General features: G+C 39.5%; 1 protein-coding gene across 2 annotated transcripts in view; it reads left to right on the top strand.

Annotated features, from left to right (window-relative positions):
- The first annotated feature begins 976 nt into the window (after positions 1-976).
- The window catches only part of F5 (coagulation factor V), an 86,430-nt gene continuing 66,618 nt past the window's right edge, over positions 977-20,788 (top strand). Inside the window, exons 1-3 of one of the 2 annotated variants that reach the window (XM_082833176.1) lie at positions 977-1,288; positions 5,176-5,267; positions 13,531-13,653. In XM_082833176.1, coding sequence (XP_082689302.1) covers positions 1,131-1,288; positions 5,176-5,267; positions 13,531-13,653 — 373 coding nt within the window. In that variant the 5' untranslated portion in view covers positions 977-1,130. The remainder of the gene's footprint in view (positions 1,289-5,175; positions 5,268-13,530; positions 13,654-20,788) is intronic. The other variant, XM_082833175.1, reaches the window with a different exon arrangement.

The following is a 20,788-nucleotide window of genomic DNA, read 5'->3' on the forward strand; positions in this document are numbered from 1 at the left end:
TCTGGTCTGATTCTCTCAGTGAAGCTCTTTAAGCCCTCTCCTCTGTCACTGCCTTAGGTGGCCACGGGCCCTTATCAAGACAGAACTGTGCAACAGAGAAAGACAAATATCATATACCGCTTATATGTGGAATCTAAAAAAATGATACAAAGGAACTTACTTACAAAACAGAAATAGACTCACAGACATAGAAAACAAACTTATGGTTACCAAAGGGGAAAGGGGGGAGCAATAAATTAGGAGTTTGGGATTAAAATATACACACTACTATATATAAAATAGGTAAACAACAAGGACCTACTGTATAGCACAGGGAACTCTACTCAATATTTTATAATAACCTATAGTGGAAAATAATCTAAAAATTATATGTATATATATATTCATATATGTATATATATATTCACATATATGAATCACTTTGCTGTATACCTGAAACTAACACAACATTGAATCAACTATATTTCAATATACATATATATTTTTTAAAAGACAGAACTGTGCATGGGTAGAAGTCAGTAAAGTGGGCCAGGCCAGCAGGCCCCATTCACGTGACCATCCCCTTGCTTCTTCACCACCTGAAAATACAATATTTCTGTGCCCAGTAACAGGGCATAGGGCCCTCTTCCTCAGATCAGAAGGAGAGCAGTGTGGTGAAGGGATTTGGGTCCCACTGCCCTGGGAATTGCAGAGCGCCTGGTAAGTGTGAACTCTGCCCCAGGCAGTGTTTATGGTGGCGGGGTCTGATGAGGGGCTACTGAGCCGTGGGGTCAGCAGATGGAAGCTGGGCGGGGGGACAGTGTTGCCCCGTCTCATGAATCCCTGAGCACTGCCCTGCCTGCTAGTGCCGCTGATTGCTGCCCTTTCTCCACTGGTAGTAAAACAGTCATTAACCTGGTTGCTCTCCCTAATACCTCCTGTCATCTGGAGCAGTGACCTAGTCAACCCCAGCCTGGAAAGGCCCCAGGAGGTGGGGACAGCGTGGGCTGCAGCTGCCGCGACGCCTGGGGGAGGTGTACAGGAGGAGGACACTGCCACCCGCAGCCGCGCGGCGCTCACTGCAGTCCCGACAGCGGCCAAGCCCGGCCAAGCCGGGCGCAATCGGCTGAGGCAGAGGCAGGAAAGGAACCATGTTCCCAGCTTGCCGTTGCCTCTGGGTCCTCGTGGTCCTGGGCTCCAGCTGGGCAGGCTGGGGGAGCCTAGGGGCTGAAGCAGCGCGGCTAAGGCAGTTCTACGTGGCTGCTCAGAGCATCAGCTGGAACTATCGCCCCGAGTCCACATACCTTAGGTAAGGCAGGCATGGCGACCGGTGGGCTTCTCCAGGGAGGACAATCTATTTCTTTTAGAGAGCATTCCCTTTGCAATTGCATTGCTTTTTTTTTTACTTCAGGTAGGTAAATACAATTAATAGAAGAGCATAATGAATAAAATAAGCTTGGTGGATGCTCATTTTGCCTCCAATAATACAAGTTTATCATTCTGAGGATATAGAAAATAGTGTTTGGCTAGATGCTGTTTCAAGTTTGCTGTTAATACAGTTTTGTTAGTATGACTGATAGTTGATTTAATATATTGATTGATTCAAAAGCACCAGGTACCTACCTCTTCACTCCTGTTCCAGATTTTTAGTAGTCTAGTATTTTATTAAACTTCTAGCTACATATTATTTATTCCATGTCCACATACCTTCATCTTCTAAAACTAAAGGTGTACACTGTATACTTTATTATAAGCAGGTTATTCGATAACAACTGCTTTAATTTTGTTGTTTTCTTATAAATGACTTTCAAAACATCATCAGTTCATAAAAATGCAACATTGTTGTTCTTGTACCTTTTTTCTGCTTCGTGTGACTCTTCATTTTTCTCTCATTCTTAATCACTCCCTGGGATATGGTCTACTCTGGCTATTTTGATAGAGTCACTATTAAAAGGCATATGTGACTTAGAGGGGGGTTAAATAATAAAACTGTATTTGAGTTGCAAACTATTTTTCCTAACTGAAAGGTTAAAAATAAGACTTCACAGAAATTAAACAAATCATAGGTTCTACTCAATATTTCCAGTTCGTTATGTTTTTATTTCTTTTAATGGTAAACCTCTTAGTGTGACTTAAGTTTTTTTGTAACTTAACATCACAGTTTAAGCAATTGTGAACGATGTGTTCCTCTTTTACAGTTTCGAAACCAAAGCAATCTGCCAAGAAGATATTGTAACGTTTTAAGCCTTTTAGTGTATAACGTTACCCTTTCAAAACCTTTTCTTTGTAATTGGGTTATTTTGGAGGGCATTGCGTCTTGGTCTTGTAATAATAAGAAGTCCCTCTTTTTTTTTTGTACAAAAAAGGAGGGACTTCTTATTTAAATATTGTACATTTAAATACATTTAAAATATTGTATTTCAAGGTGATAATCTAGGTCACACCCACACCCTTAGAGAACTGCTGCTGACTGAAACCCCAAAGGAAGTAGCAGTCTTTCCAACATTAATTGTCCTGCTCTTGGGTAGAACACTAACTTGGTTGCTGGCTTTCCTGTGTCACACTGTGCTTATGCTTTGGAGTTTGTTCTTTCTTCTGTAATTAACAACAAGAATAACAAGCAGAATTTTGGAGGCAGACTCACATAGGGCAAAACCCTGATTCATATGGTGAATTCACATAGGAAGCCATGATTTGTCATCCTATCCTCTCTGTGGCTGAGTTTCCAGAATTCTGGGAAGAGTTGTTCCTCTGGTATCAAGTACTGAGTCAAAACCATACAGTGATAATCCAGACCAACTGTCCATATTTTTGAACCTCAAATCATGTCATTTCTTTCTAGTACTTTTATGTGAAAAGTCTAACCTTGTATCTGGCTGCTTAAACTAAGAACTTGTTCTAAATTGTCCTACATCTAGAGCTAATGATACTCACTATAAAGAAATCAACATAGACAACTCCATCCTTTGCTAAAGTGTATTTTAGCACAAAGTAAAGATCTTTCCTTATTTCATGTAATATTGGCAGGACAGTGCCTTTTAGAGGTGAAATATATCTTTCATTCTTGCTCTGGGGCTGAAGTGAATGGTTTTGAAAATTTCCCTAAGGAAACATGTTCAATCACATGTATATAGTAACAGATATTGAAAAAAATACATATGTATTTTTTCTCGTGTTCTAGCTTTATATGATTTTATTATGAATAAATCATCCTTAAATAGTCCTCATAAATGGAAAATTCATCATGCATATTGTTTGAATTCATGTCATCTTTAACTTTCAGACAAATTATTTGCCAATAGCAATTCAATTGTTCAAATTAAAATAAATATACCTCAGTATGCACACATAATATACACAGGGAAACATATTAGGAAACACACCTCTATTAAAATTACTCCACATAAAAGACTAATTTTTCTTAGTAAAGATTTTATACTGTCACCTATACTCCTGTATTTAAAGATCTAAGGTTAGGGACAGGAGCTACGTTTCAACTGTACATAAAACTAAACACACAAAATTACCACCACAGAGAAATAAAAATGGACCTTCACATTAGGGACACAAACTAACATACAGAATCCTAGGGGTCTTGGGCTCTAAAAACTCTATGAGGTTGTTTAATTCATTTTCAACTTTCATGTTTTAACTTCTTACTTTTCCCCACACCCAAAGCACCAATACCCCTAGCAAATAGTTGTCTAGTTTCTACTTGAATGCTTCCAGTGACTGAGAACCCACCACCTTCAATAGCTAGCCATTCCAAAAATACTTACTCATGCCTCCTTTAATTCTGTTTCCAAATATTAACACAGTTCTTGTATCTTACATTTTAAAATTATGAGAATGACTATAATTACAGATTTTTCTGCTCTCCGGGAAAACCTAAAAGCTCAAATCCAATTTTCATTATATTTTTAAAATACTACTAGCTAACACGCATTGAATATTTACAACGTGCCAGCTCTAAACCTTTTGTAGGTATTAACTTATTTAAAGCTTGTAACAGTTCTGTGAGGGAGATTTTACTATTAGTCCCAGCTCACAATGATAGAAACAGAGGCACAAATTGATTAAATGAACTTTTCAAGGTATATAGTTAACAAGGGGTAGACACAGGATTCAAACCCAGACACTCTGAATCTACAACCAGTTCTCTTAGCTTCTGTGCTACATAGACATCATGGCAAATGTGATTAGTATCCCTCTCTGTTACGCCCTAATTATAGTGGGGCCACTCTCTGGATTAGGAAGCATAACAAAGCCAATATGGGCAACTGGTTTAGACATTGGTAAGAAATTTCCCCTAATTATCTTTCCTTCATCTTTGAGCTTAAGACAAGGATAGGAATCATGTGCCCATCTTTAGAGACACTGAAGAAAAGGATGGGAAAGTATCCCAGTACTCTCCCTGCTGCCCTCTCTCTGAATTTTTAACCATGAAAACAGTCATCCCTTGGTACCTGTGGATATGGAACCCACAGATACAGGGGGATAACTGTACTAGTCTGTTTTATATAAGGGACTTGAACATCTACAGATTTTGGCTCCAGGGTCATCCTGAACCAACCTCCCACAGATACCAAGGGATGACTGTACAATGGTTTTTGAATCCTGGCTTTGCCATTATCAACTGATTCTCCTTGGGCAAGTTACTTAAACTTTCTGAGACTTAGTTTTTTCATTTGTTTGTTTCCTATATGAATCTCAGGGTCTTGACTCCATTAGCTATCTTCAACTTCTCAGCGAGAAATAGAGTCCACCAAATCAATAGTTCCTTACAATGTTCCCCAGTCACATAAGACTGTATTTGATTGATGAGTTGAAAAACAGCTCACATATTTATTCATAAAGGATTTGGTCATGTCGTTAATCATTTAAAATCTAAGCCTAAAGTTTGGGTTCACACTATCATCTTGGGTTCTATTTTAGAAAATTGATTCTGAGTAACAGGATTGGTTAGGGCAGACTAAATTTGTGAAAGAACGGTTATCACAACAGAATATTCTTGAAGACACCAATAATTATTTTATTAACTTTGCTTACTGTTCATATTTATAAGACCTTGGGCTTCTAAACTGCAGTTAAAAATACTGTTATTTCTAGTAAAAGTCTGAGGACATGAGAGATATCTTTTGTTGTCATGTGCGAAGTAGATGTCATGTAAGCCTTGCAAATTTATTTTATTTCCAGTTCGAATACTTCTGCAACCTCCTTTAAGAAAACTGTCTACAGAGAGTATGAAGCATATTTTCAGAAAGAAAAACCACGATCCACAACTTCAGGTCAGCCTGAAATATATTTTTCAATTTTAAAGATAAAGCTCTATGGATAATTTGATATTCATATATATCTAAAATATTCACTTAGTGATATTTTATAGAAATGTGTGTTTCTGTTATTTTGGCTAGATAATTGGTAGAGCTCTTATTCATAGTATTGAGAATTGAGAAAAGCAAAGCATTAAGCCAAACTAGGGGCCCCTCTGAGCATGGGGCCCTGTGCAATTTCATGGGTCTCATGCCCATGAAGCCAGCTGTTTTCGACTGTGATTAAAAAAAAAACTAAACAAAACTTCTAAGTGTTTGCATTTGTATTCACTCATCTAACAAACTATTACTGAACACCTGCTGTGGGTGCTCAATTGAACTAGGCACTATGGATGCCACGCTGGACAAGAGAGACACATCTCCTGCCTTCCTGGAGCTTATGGTCTAGTTTAATGAGCACAGATGAGCCTTAGCAAATGATGATTTGCTGGGTCCCAAGACTCATTTAAAGGAACTGTATATGGCTGATTCTTTTGCATCTATCTTTCCCATCTCTTCTGTTTTATTTAGTGTGATGTATATAACAGCTATAATTTTTAGAGAAAAAAATCTCTTTTTTTTCCTCATCTCTTTTTTAATTAAGGAAAGTAGGCTGAATGGGTTTCTGGGATCGTAAATATGGTAAATATGGTAACATAGTTCACAGAACTGATAAAGGCTGTTAAGAGAGAACTTCCTCCAGTGAGGTCCCCTAGTCAGTAATTCACTCATCCTTCCCCCCAACCAGGTGAAGACCTGTCATCTTCCCCAGACTCGTCCTTCTATCTCTTTTATTCATTCCATCTTGTTCTGCCTCCTCCTCAGATCTCCCTTTATCTTCAATCTTTCCTTAAATGGAGACTTCCCTTCCATCAAAAATCCTCAACAATAAAACAGAACACAACTTATGTTCAAATTAACATCCGGTCTCAAAAAAAAGTCTCCCCTTGACTCTGCCTTTTCTCCCCTTTCCTTCACTACCAATTTCCTGTGTGATTGGTACACTTCATTCTCTATCATATCAAATTACTCTCCAAAAAGGGGCCCCATGACCTCTTAGATGCCAGACCAATGGTTTCTTTCCAGTTATTTTCCCACTTGATATTACTAGGACATGTAATGCTCCCCCTTCTTGAAACTCTCTCTTTACCTTGTTTCCCTGGTGCCACTTCCCCTGCTAACGGAGATGGAATGGAAGTGAATGGAAGGTGAGGAAATGTAAGTAGGAGGAACTTACATAGATAACTCTTTCCTGAAACTTGGCTCCAAATGGGAGGAGAAATAGGGTAGTTCTGGGAGGTAATGAGGGGTTTAAGGACATTTTAAGAGTTTTATTTAAAAAAGGACAGTGACTTAAAATATCTAAGTGCTCAAGGGAAGAATCCAATAGAAAAGGAGAGGATAAAAACATCTGAGGGAGAATAACTGATGGAGCCAGACTCAGAAGAAACAGGAAGTGATGTGATTCAGAGCTGGGTTGGATCAGCCTGAGGTGGAAGAGATACTAACCTTCATGGCGGGCTGGGTGGGGAGCCTGGCAAGGGACCAGGTGAGTAAGCTTTTATTAATAAGATTACTAATAAAATTAAGTTTGTCATTTTGGTCAGGAAATTAAAGGATCTCCTGTCCTCTACAGACTCTGTAGTCTATTCATCTTTATAGATCCAGCTTCAAGCTTAGTATGTACAGTAGATATTTAAGAACTATTTAGTTAAATTAAGTTGTGAGTGGGTAAAGGGAAGACGAGCTGGGAAACATATTCATTAGGCCTGGGAAAAGAGGAATTGGGCAGAGATTCAGAGCTCTCCTTTTTGTGACTTTTGCCAAGTTCACTGAATTTGAATGTGCTGTGTCAGCCATTGTGCTGAGTGCAGTAAGGGATAGAAGGACCAGTGCCAGCCTGCAGACTGCCTGTTAGGTCAGGTGTCCCCCACCCCCAGGCCACAGACTGGTAGCAGTCTGTGGCCTGTTAGGAACTGGGCCGCACAGCAAGAGGTGAGCAGGGAGCCAGAGAAGTTTCATCTGTATTTACAGCCGCTCCCCATTGCTCACATTACCGCCTGAGTTCCGCCTCCTGTCAGATCATTAGATTCTCATAGGAGCGCGAACCCTACTGTGAACTGTGCAGCGAGGGATCTAGGTTGCACGCTGCTTATGAGAATCTAATGCCTGATGATCTGAGGTGGAGCTGAGGCGATGATGCTAGCGCTGGGGAGTGGCTGCAAATACAGATTATCATTAGCAGAGAGGTCTGACTGCCCAGAGACCATAATAAATCAATTTCCTGCAGACTCATATCAAAACCCTATCAGTGAGTGGCAAGTACAATTAAGCTGCATCTTACGAAGTAGACCGGACATAAGCAGCACACTTCAGGTGTCACTGTCTCCCAACACCCCCAGATGGGACCATCTAGTTGCAGGAAAACAAGTGCAGGGCTCCCACTGATTCTGCATTATGGTGAGTTGTATAATTATTTCAGTATATATTACAGTGTAATAATAATAGAAATAAAGTGCACAATAAATGTAATGCGCTTGAATCATCCCCAAACCATCCCCTGCCCTGGTCCGTGGAAAAACTGTCTTCCACAAAACCGGTCCCTGGTGCCAAAATGGTTGGGGACTGCTGTTTTAGGTGATACAGAGGCATCAATCATTTTTTAAAATTAATTTTTATTGGAGTATGGTTGCTTTACAATGTTGTGTTAGCCTCCACTGCACAACTAAGTGAATCAGCCATACACATACAGATAGCCCCTCCCTTTTGGAATTCCCTCCCATTTAGGTTACCACAGTTTATTAGGTAGAGTTCCCTGTGCTCATTTTTGAAGAGGAGAAGACTGTGACCAAAATCCTTGGAGCTGATTAATTTTGTAGTGATTTCCTGATTCAACCTCATAAGTTAGAAGTAGACCTTGATAGTTGATTTATGTTTAAGCCTGGTACACTTAAAATATTACCTTTGTCAACCCCAGTGTATCTCATAACATATTTGTTTTATGTGAACTCTGAGGCATTTTAACATTCATTTTCATGCAACCTCTTCCTGAACTCTCAAAGTTGCTTAATTATGAACCTTGGAGCACAGGGGTGGTGTCTTATTCAGCTCTGTAACCCTATAATAATTGATACTAGGAGGCAAACCTGATGTAAAGGAAAAGTCTCAGATTTTTAATAAGATCTGGTGTGAACACTGCCACTGACTATGTGGCCTTCCCCATTCCATTGCCTAGTTCTGTGTTCTTTGTACCTTTTGCTTATTTCCTGCTCCACCCATCTGGTGGGTATGATTCTAGCCTTGTGCCCCATTTCTGCAGCATGAGCCCAGAAGTTATTGTAATTACAGGTGGGGCTAAGGCTACAGGACTGGAGGTCTGATGAGACACCTGTCCAGTGAGGTTTGTGGACATGTGGACAGGTGGAGGGGCCAGGCTCATTTTCAGAAATCCTGTCTTGGGCTCTAAAATGGCTAGTTTTGAGTCTCTGTGTATTTTCCAGGAAGATTATGAAATGTTTGTCCCCTAAGGAGTTTTATATTAACAGCAACAATGGGCTGCCCTGTATTCTGCAACACATTATTCACCTGAGAGCAGGGGATTGCATTAGCTGACCTCCTGTAGTCCTTTCCAACTCCAAAACTGCAAGAAATTGGGTACATGCTGTGCTAACTTCCTGGGATCTCAAGACAGGCTACTCCTTCCCCCAATTTGGCTTTGGGCACTGAGGAGAGGGTGGAAAAGGTCTTAGGCCATCTGGCTAATGGAGGAACTAAACAGCAGCTCAAACAACGTTCAGCCATGTGTTTGCCTACATGCATGAAGGTATTTGGTTTGTATCTATAAGAACATCCCTTTGTTTTGCTTTAATTCTGAAGAAGCAGATAGGGAGGCTAAATAAATATTGCAAAGAACTCATTGCAGTAAGAGGTGAAATCACTTAGAAGACTTATTCTGGGCATCTGGCATTTGCAGCCATGTGATGCCAACAAACAAATCGACCGAGCAAGGCAACCACGGCAACAAAATGCAGTGGACAACGTGACAGCAGTCAGCACCTGATTGGGCTCAGGGGCATTCTGGGCGGTGGGAGTAGCCAGTGGGGACTTCTGCTGGGAGCTAGGACTGAGGGTGGCAGCCAGAAGAGAGGGGTCAGCCAGTGGAGTCAGATGTGGCCAGGAGTCAAAAATGGTGTGGACTTTGGGACTGTTCCAGGAAAGTGGGGGATCTGACCCGCCCTGCAGAAGGTGTTAAAGAAAGCTTTGGTTCAAGAGTCCAGAGAACTGAGTCCTACACCCAGCAATGCCACCCAGTCACTCTCCGCACCCACTTCCCAGGCTTTGTAACCATCTCTATAATGAGGATTAAACTATGTGGCCTCCATGGTCCTGTGCAGAACTAACATAAGAACACACAAAAAAAGCTTCAGACACAAGGTCAATATAAACTCTAGGACTGGAGTTCAGTGAAAGGAATAAGTGGGTGGAAAGATAGGAGTTGGGGAAAGATAGGACCTCTATCTCAGAGATCACATTTTATCAATGCTAATAGGAAATTAGTGTTCTATTGCTGTAACACGTTACCACAAACTTAGGGGCATAAAACAACACAAATGTATTATCTTAGCGCTCTTGAGGCCAGAAGTCCAAAATGAGTTTCACTGGGTTAAAATCCAGGTGTTCGTAGAGCTCTATTCCTTCTAGAGGCTCTAGGGGAGAATCGTTTCCTTGCCTTTTCCAGTTACTAGAAGCCACCTGCACTCATGGGCTCATGGCCCCTTCCTCCGTCTTCAAAGCCAGCAGGTAGCATCTTCCAATTGCTAACTCAGATACTCCTGCATCCCTTTTATGAGAGCTTTTATGATTACATTGGGTCCACCTGGATAATCCAGGAAACTCTCCCCATCTCAACATCTTTAACTTAATCACACCCACAGAATCCATTTTGCCATATAAGGTAGCATATCCATGGGTCCCAGGGATTAAGTCAGGGACATCTCTGGGAGGCCATTATCCTGCCTACCACACCCACCAAACAAAACCCTCCCACGACATCCTCCGTTTCAGAGAATGGCACCCTCATCCACCCAGCCCTCCAAGTCAGAACCTCACCAGCCATCCATGCCAACTTGATCTCCCTCATCCTCCACTCCATGTTCAACCCATCAAGTCCTGACAACTTGATTTCCTACATAGCTCTCTAATACGTTCTCTCCTTATTAGCTCCATTGCCCTAACCTTAAACTAAGCCAAGTCACCAACATCTCTCTCCTGGAGCCTTCCATCTATTCTCTCAACATTCACTCTGGTTTCTCCCCGGATCACACTCCACAAATGCAGCCAGAGGTTTAAAAACCAATATGTGGTTCATGTCACATCCCTGCTTCCAGATACTCTTAGGTTAAAACGCAAAAGTCTAAGAGGCCTACAAGGCCCTATGTGACTGGACCTCTGATCATGCCTTTGGCTTCACTTTCTGCCTATCTCTCTTACCTACTAAGCTCTACCTTCCCATGGCTGTCAGTTCTCTGAATAGGCCAAGTTTTCTGGCACCTCAGGGCCTTTGCACATGCTAAACCCACTCCCGAAATGCCCTTGTGTATCCCTTTGCCTCTTTGCCTTTGGACTTCAGTTAATGCATCACTTCCTCAGGGAAGCATTTCCCAACCCTGATTACCTCCCTGCTTCTAAGATTAGACTAGATGCTTCTGTCAAATGCTCTTAAGAGAATCCTGTACTTTTCTTTCATAATATGAACCACAGTTTGTAATTCAATATTTGTGTGATCATTTGTTAAAATCTGTCTTTCCTTCTATTTTCTAAGCTCTATGAAGGCAGGGGGTACATCTCTTTTACTCACCATTGCAATTCTAACACCTAGGATAATGTGAGCACTCAATATTTGTTGAATGAATGAATAACTACAAGGTGGGGGGCTGCAATACCAAGAGGTGGCGAAAAGCTCAGTATCTAGAATCACACAGATTTAAGTTTAAATCATGGCCCTGCCTCTAATTAGCTGTATAATATTGGGCGAGATATTTAAATTCTCTGAGGCTCAGTTTCCTCATCTATAAAATAAAGATCTTACTATCTACCTTAAAGATGTATTGGGAGGTTTAATGTAAGGACTTAAGAGTGCTCAAATATATCAAGAGGGACGGTTATAATTATCGCCACTGCAAACAAATGCCAGTTGAACTCCATGACTACTGTAACTTCCCTTTCCTGTTCCTGTGATTCCTAATGGGCAGAAACCAACCCCATGAGAGCTTATGGATGGCTTGGAAGTGAGAACAGTCAATTGCCTGGAAGAGAGCCTTTGGTGACAGGTTCTCAAGCTTTGGAGGACATCAGAATGACTCAGGAGTACAAATCTAAAATGCAGGTTCCCAAACCCCACCTCCAGAGACTCAGGTTCATTGAGGCTGAGCTAGTATTTACTTGGGAGTCTGCCTTTTAGTTAGACCCTCACTGATTCTGATGCAGAGCATCCGAGGACTACACTTTGGGAAATTCTAATATATGATTCTTCAAAAACCTCATTCAAATATCAACTCTTCCCTTAACTCTGCAGACAGAACTGGTCCTTCATCCTCTCTGCTCCCGTAGCACTTGGCCCGTATCTCAGCAGTAGCTCCTACCGAATGTCTATCTCTAAACGAGCTTGTGATCTCCTTAAGGACAGGGACGGTGCCTTATTTACCCATGTGGCCCCAGAGCCTAGCACAGTGCCTGGGATGTAGTAAGTGAAACCTCACTCTTGATTTCTGCACCCTAACCTGCTCAACCCGCTGTGTCCCCATCAAAGTAACTGATAACATTATTTATCCAGTTGCTCAGATCAAAAACCTTGGTGTCATCCTTGACTTCTCTCTCTCAAGTGCCACATCCAACTCCTCAGCAAATTTGCTGGCTCTACTGTTGAAATGTCCAGAATCCAACCTCTTCTCCCCACTTCATTGCTACACCTGCTGGCCCAATACACTGTTGTCTCTCGTTTACACCACCTGTTCTGCTTCCACTCTTGTCACTACACAGAATATTTTGTACACAGCAGCTAGGATGAACTTTTTAAAATTATTTATTTATACAGCAGGTTCTTATTAGTTATCTATTTTATACATATTAGTGTATATATGTCAATCTCCCAATTCATACACACACACACACACACACACACACACACACACACACACCCGCTTTCCCCCCTTGGTGTCCACACGTTTGTTCTCTACATCTGTGTCTCTATTTCTGCCCTGCCAACTGGTTCATCGGTACCGTTTTTCTAGATTCCACATATATGCATTAATATATGATATTTGTTTTTCTCTTTCTGCCTTACTCTGTATGACAGTCTCTAGGTCCATCCATGTCTCTACAAATGACCCAATCTCGTTCCTCTTTAGGGCTGAGTAATATTCCATTGTGTATATGTACCACATCTTCTTTATCCATTCATCTGTCAATGGACATTTAGGTTGTTTCCATGTCGTGGCTATTGTAAATAGTGCTGCAATGAACATTGGGGTGCATGTGTCTATTTGAATTATGTTTTTCCCTGGGCATATGCCCAGTAGATTGAACTTTTAAAACATATCAGACCATGTCTCTCTGTTGCACAAAGCTCCAGTGATTTCCCATTTCACTTAGAAGAAAATCCAGAGTCCTTACCGTGGCCCATAGAGGGTGATCTGCCCCCTCCACCCCCAACTTTTCTCACTCTGGCCACACTATTTGTCTGACTGTTCTTTGGATACATCAAGCTCCTGCCTCAGGGACTTTGAATTTGCCTCAGGACCAGAGAACAGTCTGATCTGCTCCCTGACTTCATTTAGGTCTCTGAGGTCTCCCCTTCAGAGAGATCTAAAGTAGCCAGTCACCCTTCTTACATTACCCTGTATAAATGAAAATGAACATCTTTCTTGACCCAAGATGGTAGTCTCCCGAGGAATGACAGTGGATCAGAATGGGGTGGACATGGTCAGAACTATTTCTTCTACTCTCTTAACTAGCTCTGGGCCCAAGCCAAGTGTTTCTGCCTTCCCATCCTTATCTGCCTGCACGTAATATAGAGTTAATGAGCTGGCAAAGCCTTCTAGATTGAAGATAAACAGGTCAACCTCAGGACTGAGAGGAATGACGGCAATCACCCGTGGGGTTTTCTGCATGTTTTTCTTGCTTAGCAGCTCTGTCTTGGTAATCCTGAACACAGACATATTTTAAATCCTTGTTTTCATAGGACTTCTCGGGCCTACTTTATATGCTGAAGTTGGAGACATCATGAAAGTTCACTTTAAAAATAAGGCAGACAAGCCCTTAAGCATCCATCCTCAAGGAATTAAGTACAGTAAATTCTCAGAAGGTAAGAGGAATTTAACATCCCTCTGACAAGGGAAAAGTTACAACTCTTTACCACCTGTGTCAAACATTTTAGACCATATTGTTGACCAAGTTAGAGAAATCTCCTTTCCTACAACTGGTAATTATAAAAGTTGCTGCCTTCGCAGATTTCAGAGAGGAAAATGAAAAAGTTCTGGGGTCATCTGGACCTCAGTTTTTTGGTAGGTTCTTGTTTTTTAATAGTTGGATGGGCAAGTTACCTAATCTTTATGAACTCCAATATGTTCCTCTGCAAAATGAGAATAATAATACATATATTGCAAGAGGGGTTAAGGCAGGGGTCTACATACTTTTCTGTGAAGAGCCAGTAAATATTTTGGGCTTTGTGAGCTATGGAATCTCTGTTGCAACTACTCAACTCTACTCTTTAGTACAAAAGCAGCCATAGACAATATGTAAATGGATGCACATGGCTGTGTCCCAATAAAACTTTATTTACAAAAACAGGCAGCTGACTGGATTTGGCTCATGAGACATAGTTCGAAATAGCAACATAGGACTAGCCTGGCACATAGATGGCACTTAATAAGTGATATTTGGTGGTGACGGTGGTAGTAGAAGTAGTATTAAAATTTTGGACATAGTGAAGTACTTAAGAACATAAGCTTTGAAGGCAGACTTAAATTCAAATTCCAGCTTTACAATTTCTGGTTCTATGACCTTAGCCTCTCTGAGCCTCAGTTTTCTCATCTATAAAATGAGAACGATTATAATTTTAACCCTTCACAAGATTACTTTGAGGATCAAATGAGATCACTTAAGGTAACAAACTAAACATGGTGCCTGGAACCTGGTAAGCCCTCAATAAATAATGATAATGATGATGATAATAACAATGATGGTGAAGATCATGAAGATGGTGGTGATAAAAGCCACAGGATGGTAAGTACCCATGTTGATATTGTTCTGATTATTTCCATTATGTTGATGTTCAGACCACATTAAGCAGAGCAGAGTTCTGCTAGGAACTGATATAAGAAAATTATCCATATTGTAATAGATATTGGTATAATAACATATAAAAATAAATTTTAACCCTTCATGATTCACAAATCTTCTTTTTCCCATGTGTTCCAGCCATTACACCTTTGAAGAGAGGAACTGGGTAGGAGAGTGGTTTACAATGTAGGTTCTGGAACTAGATGCCTGGTGCAAATCCTGGCTGAGACACTTATTAGCTGTGTGACTTTTGAAAAGTTACTTAACCTCTCTGTGCCTCATCTTTCTCATCTATAAAATGGGGATAGTAATTACACTTACCTCATATAGGTTTGTTGTCATGAAATATTAGAACAATGCGTGACATATAATAAGCACTTGATAAATATTAGCTATGATGGTAAAGGTAATTCTTCAATCAAAATGTGTTCAAATTCTAATGTTATATGTCAATTATATCTCAATTAAAAATTTTAAAATATGCTCAAATAATTTAATATTTATTTGACAATATAGGGATTAGAAAGTGACTTTTATATTTATTGTTTCCTATGTAAATTGTTATCAAACTCATTCTGACAACATATAAATGACTGATAATAAGTCAATGAACTAACCTCCCCAGGACTATTAGTATTATCACTCAATATTTGGCTTGAGGAAAAACAATGAAGCATTAACTGTAATTTCAGGCATCTTAAAAAGGCACTTTGGCAAGACTCTGGGTGAGGTAGCATGCAATGGCATAGTGACATAGTGAAGAATCACCTACTTATCAGGATTCCAGATTACTGCATCAGGAATTCAGCAACACAATGCACGAGGGGAGAACCCTCAGAATGTCCCATGCAGGTTCTCTTTCAGGTGTGGGAGGAGGTAAGCGTTGTGGACTTTGTATTCTAGCTAAGCTGTTTGCACAGGGAATGAACCTTGCAACAGTTATCCCCCTTCCTTTACTGTTTAGTTGTCCCTACACTCCCCTATGGCCAGAATTACTTATGAGCAATTGTTTAAAATGCTCCCACCACTTCCATTCGTCACTTGGTTATTGCCCCTGGTTTCATGAGTCTGAGAAAGGTAAGCACAGATTGATGGCGAAAGTCAAATGTTATCTTAGAAATGAGATGCGAATCTAGTAAACAGCCAAAAAGTGTCCTTTGCAGTGAAAAACAAAAATAAAAAATAAGACAAGGCTTCTATTCATTTTATCATGCCCTCTCTGAGAATAAAACATCTCCTCCTCCTTCATGTCTGACACTCATCCTCACCCATAGCTTCCTTCTATGGTTTGAACTATTTTTTCAGGAGTGGAAATAAATTAACTACATGCTGAGTCAGCTACAAGAGAAGCCAGATTCCTTTATCTCAGAGGTAGATATTTGAGAGATGAATGGTGAGAGGTTGAAACAATATAAGTGTCTTGAGAGCAGACTCAATTCTTGCCTGTGTGGCTGCTTGATCTAATCAGTGAATGATCCAACCTAGACAGCAATCTTCCTTATCTGGGAATTAATCCTTGAGCCCCACTAAAGATTTGGAGACCTACTGTCATCAGCTAGAAGAAAAAGGTAGCCATGGAAAGAATGCTGGCTTTAGAGCCAGAATGACCTGGGTTTGAACCCTAAGTTTACCTAGAAAATTTCCTTTATCTCTAACTCTCGGTTTTATATCTATAAAATGGGGATAGCAATTCCTCCCATCTAAAGTTATTGCAAGGGTTAGTCATAATATATGTTAAGGTTTTTGGCACATAGTTGCACACAATAAGGAGAGTGTTATTGCTGTGGTTCTTTCATGGCTGTTTATATTGCAGGCATTAAATTTTGTTTCCAGAAGCTTAGATTGAATGAAGACCTTGGCTTTATATAGTGCTCGTCATTTTATTTCCACTGAAATGAAATAAAACTCCACGATGGAATTTAGATGACAAAATGAACTAAAATTGCATAGAAAACTTCAGTTGTCCAGGAGGACATAATGAATGAGTTGTTTTGGATAAGAATGTTTTCCAGATAGTTTGAGGTTTCCTTCTTTAAGTGTAAGATACTTTCTTTTAATCACTTTGGATGCAAATCTTTCTAAATGTTATACTTTCCCAGACTTCTTTTAAAACAGAAGAGTAAGGAGGAAAATTCGAATCCCTTTCTAAACCATTACTTCCACTCTACTTTGAGATTTTACAAAGATCCACAAATGTTAGAACTGCGTTCAGTCTAAGAGTAAACAAACTACATTACTGTCTCTGGTATTGTCTACAGGTAAAGAGTCTCTGGTATTGTCTATAGGTAAAGACCCTGAGCTTTCATTCATGGATTATGTAATATTTATTTTGGTTGTCCAGGAACCTTGTTGCTTTTTTAATTCTTGGCTATGCCTTAGTTAGGAGATAATTGGAAATCTGAGTCCTGGCAAGGAAAGATGTTACTGTATTTAGTGTGGAAGTCTCATGATGGCCTTCCATCCATAAACTGGAAGCAGCTGACATAAATGCCAAGTTGTAGCATAGTGTTTCCAAATTACTTCCAGTTGCACCCCAACCCCAGGTGTACAGCGTTACGTAGGGCAATGACGGGTAACCCTTTTGGCAGGATAGACAAACTGTGATTCATAAAAATGCTTACAAGAACATTCCTTTTAGAAATGTATTTAATAGGAATATGTTTTTAAACCAGTAAATAAAATATCTGCAGCTGTACTTAATCATTTTAAAACTTTTTATCACTAAAAGAATTTCAATTTGAGGCTAAAATTTTAGAAACTCTGTAGCCAGTACATGCTGAACTGTTTGATTATAATGCTACACCTTTGAGCAAATTTTGTTGTCCAGTAAGATTTCTGAAGCTGTTTTGGTCCATTACCTTTAAAAGTTTGTTTCAGAGGGAATCTTAATATTATTCTTTGATTTATATTCTCACAATTTAAATGTGTGAGTTGCATTATGAGTACTATACAACGAAATTAGTTCTATAATATCCAGCTGTCTGCTGGTAAGCCAACTCTCCAAGTAATAAATAAATAAACAAGCAAGTAAATAAATAACTTTTCCACCAGAGATAGCTCTTTGCATCTAAGTGTTGCCAAATTCTCTATATGAAAAAATATTTTTTCAAAACATTCCAGTGCTTGACATCATGTAGTCAATTACATTTTTCACTTTGCATCTGGGTATTTTGGGCTTATATAGATACTTCTTTGAGTATATGATAAATACCTGAAACAAATTGTAAGGGCTAATATAATAATTCTTGTAAATCTAAAAACTATGAACTCTCCTATGAAAGAGACTTGCACGCCCTGTGCGATGAAACCAGGCTCTTCACAAAACATCAGCACTCTAATTTGCCCACTGCCTAAATTATAGCTTCTAGGATGTTCTAGAAGCTATAAGAATAAAGAATGTTCTGAATCTTTAAATGCACACTGAACTGTTCACTAAGTTTATTAAATGGAGGGGAAAAGAGCTGTCCAAGAAAATAAATAACAAGGGAGGATTTCATGAACAAGCACCCTAATGGGTGACCAAAGTGGCTCTTTATGTAACTTCCCTTTTCCAAAGCTTGTACGCACCATTTTACATTTGAAAAAAAAATACTCAGAGCCTCTTGGCAAATAATTAGCTCATCATGACAAGGGTAAACAAATCACAGAGCTGACTATGGACTAAGCAGGAAATGAACAGAATTGAAAAACTATGAAATAAAAGGCTGCCCTTGTATAAAGAATTTATTCTAGCGAGAAGCTAAACAAGGACTTTTTGTGCTCTAGCATAATAGTCTTTCCTGTCTATTTCTCATCTTTTCGGTTAAGAGTTTTAAACTTTTTGTTTTGATTACAAAGTCAATATCAGATTTGCCAAAAATGTATTTCATAAATGCTTCCTCTAAGTAGCTATTTATATTTCACACCTCATGTTATATAGGTTGCAAAATCAAATATACAACATGCATGTTTTATTGTAGATGAAAGGTAAAAGAAAATGCTTTGGAATGAAAAGAATTAAAGCATTGAAAAATTTTCCCCAAACTGTCTCATTAGTAATCCTCACTCAGTATAATTACTCCAGTGCAAATTTATTTGTTTCAATATGTTCACAATTAATCTTTTAGTAGTATAGTAACAATTAAAATCATTCATTCAATTATTTGAAAATTATCTTATGTGTTTTTTATATATATTTCACTTATAATTCTCTATTTAAAAATTTTTGACTTTTATGTATTTTTTTATACAGCAGGTTCTTAGTAGCCATCCATTTATACACGTCAGTGTGTACATGTCAATCCCAATCTCCCAAATCATCACATCACCACCCCCACCCCCATGCCACTTTCCCCCCTCGGTGTTCATATGTTTGTTCTCTACATCAGTGTCTCAATTTCTGCACTGCAAACCGGTTCATCTGTACCATATTTCTAAGTTCCACATATATGCGTTAATATACGATATTTGTTTTTCTCTTTCTGACTTGCTTCACTCTATAAGACAGTCTCTAGATCCATCCACATCTCAACAAATGACCCAATTTCGTTCCTTTTTATGGCTAATATTCCATTATATATATATGTACCACATCTTCTTTATCCATTCGTCTGTTGATGGGCATTTAGGTTGCTTCCATGACCTGGCTATTGTAAATAGTGCTACAATGAACATTGGGGTGCATGTGTCTTTTTTTTCAACTTTATTCTGTAAATTTATTTATTTATTTATGGGTACATTGGGTCTTCGTTGCTGTGCACAGGCTTTCTCTAGTTGTGGTGAATGGGGGCTACTCTTCACTGCAGTGCACGGGCTTCTCATTGCAGTGGCTTCTCTTGCTGTGGAGCACAGGATCTAGGCACACGGGCTTCAGTAGTTGTGGCACACAGGCTCAGTAGTTGTGGCACACGGGCTTAGTTGCTCCACGACATGTGGGATCTTCCCTGACCAGGGCTCGAACCCATGTCCTCTGCATTGGCAGGCAGATTCTTAACCACTGCGTCACCAGGGAAGTCCCACATGTCTCTTTTTGAACTATGGTTTTCTCTGGGTATATGCCCTGTAGTGAGATTGCTGGATCATATGGTAATTCTATTTTTAGTTTTTTAAGGAACCTCCATACTGTTCTCCACAGTGGCTGTATCAATTTACATTCCCACCAACAGTGCAAGAAGGTTCCCTTTTCTCCACACCTTCTCCAGCATTTGTTGTTTGTAGATTTTCTGATGATGCCCATTCTAACTGGTGTGAGGTGATAACTCATTGTAGTTTTGATTTGCATTTCTCTAATAATTAGGGATGTTGAGCATCTTTTCATGTGCCTCTTGGCCATCTGTATGTCTTCTTTGGAGAAATGTCTATTTAGGTCTTCTGCCCAGTTTTGGATTGGGTTGTTTGTTTTTTTAATATTGAGCTGCATGAGCTGTTTATATATTTTGGAGATTAATCCTTTGTCCGTTGATTAATTTGCAAATATTTTCTCCCATTCTGAGGATTGTCTTTTCGTCTTGTTTATGGTTTACTTTGGTGTGCAAAAACTTTGAAGTTTCATTAGGTACCATTTGTTAATTTTTATTTCCATTACTCTAGGAGGTGGATCAAAAAAGATCTTGCTGTGATTTATGTCAAAGAGTGTTCTTCCTATGTTTTCTTCTAAGAGTTTTAGAGTGTCCGGTCTTACATTTAGATCTCTAATACATTTTGAGTTTATTTTTGTATATGGTGTTAGGGAGTGTTCTAATTTCATTCTTTTACATGTAGCTGTCCAGTTTTCCCAGCACCACTTATTGAAGAGACTCTCTTTTCTCCATTGTATATCCTTGCCTCCTTTGTCACACATTAGTTGACCATAGGTGCGTGGGTTTATCTCTGGGCTTTCTATCTTGTTCCATTGATCTATGTCTCTGTTTTAGTGCCAGTACCATATTGTCTTGATTACTGTAGCTTTGTAGTACAGTCTGAAGTCAGGGAGTCTGATTCCTCCAGCTACATTTTTTTCCCTCAATACTGTTTTGGCTATTCGGGGTCTTTTGTGTCTCCATACAAATTTTAAGATTTTTTTTTTGTAGTTCTGTAAAAAATGCCATTGGTAATTTGATAGGGATTGCATTGAATCTGTAGATTGCTTTGAGTAGTATAGTCATTTTCACAATATTGATTCTTCCAATCCAGGAACATGG

This window comes from Leucopleurus acutus (assembly GCF_964270905.1).
Source record: "Leucopleurus acutus genome assembly, chromosome: 2".
NCBI classification, from domain to species: Eukaryota; Metazoa; Chordata; class Mammalia; order Artiodactyla; family Delphinidae; genus Leucopleurus; species Leucopleurus acutus.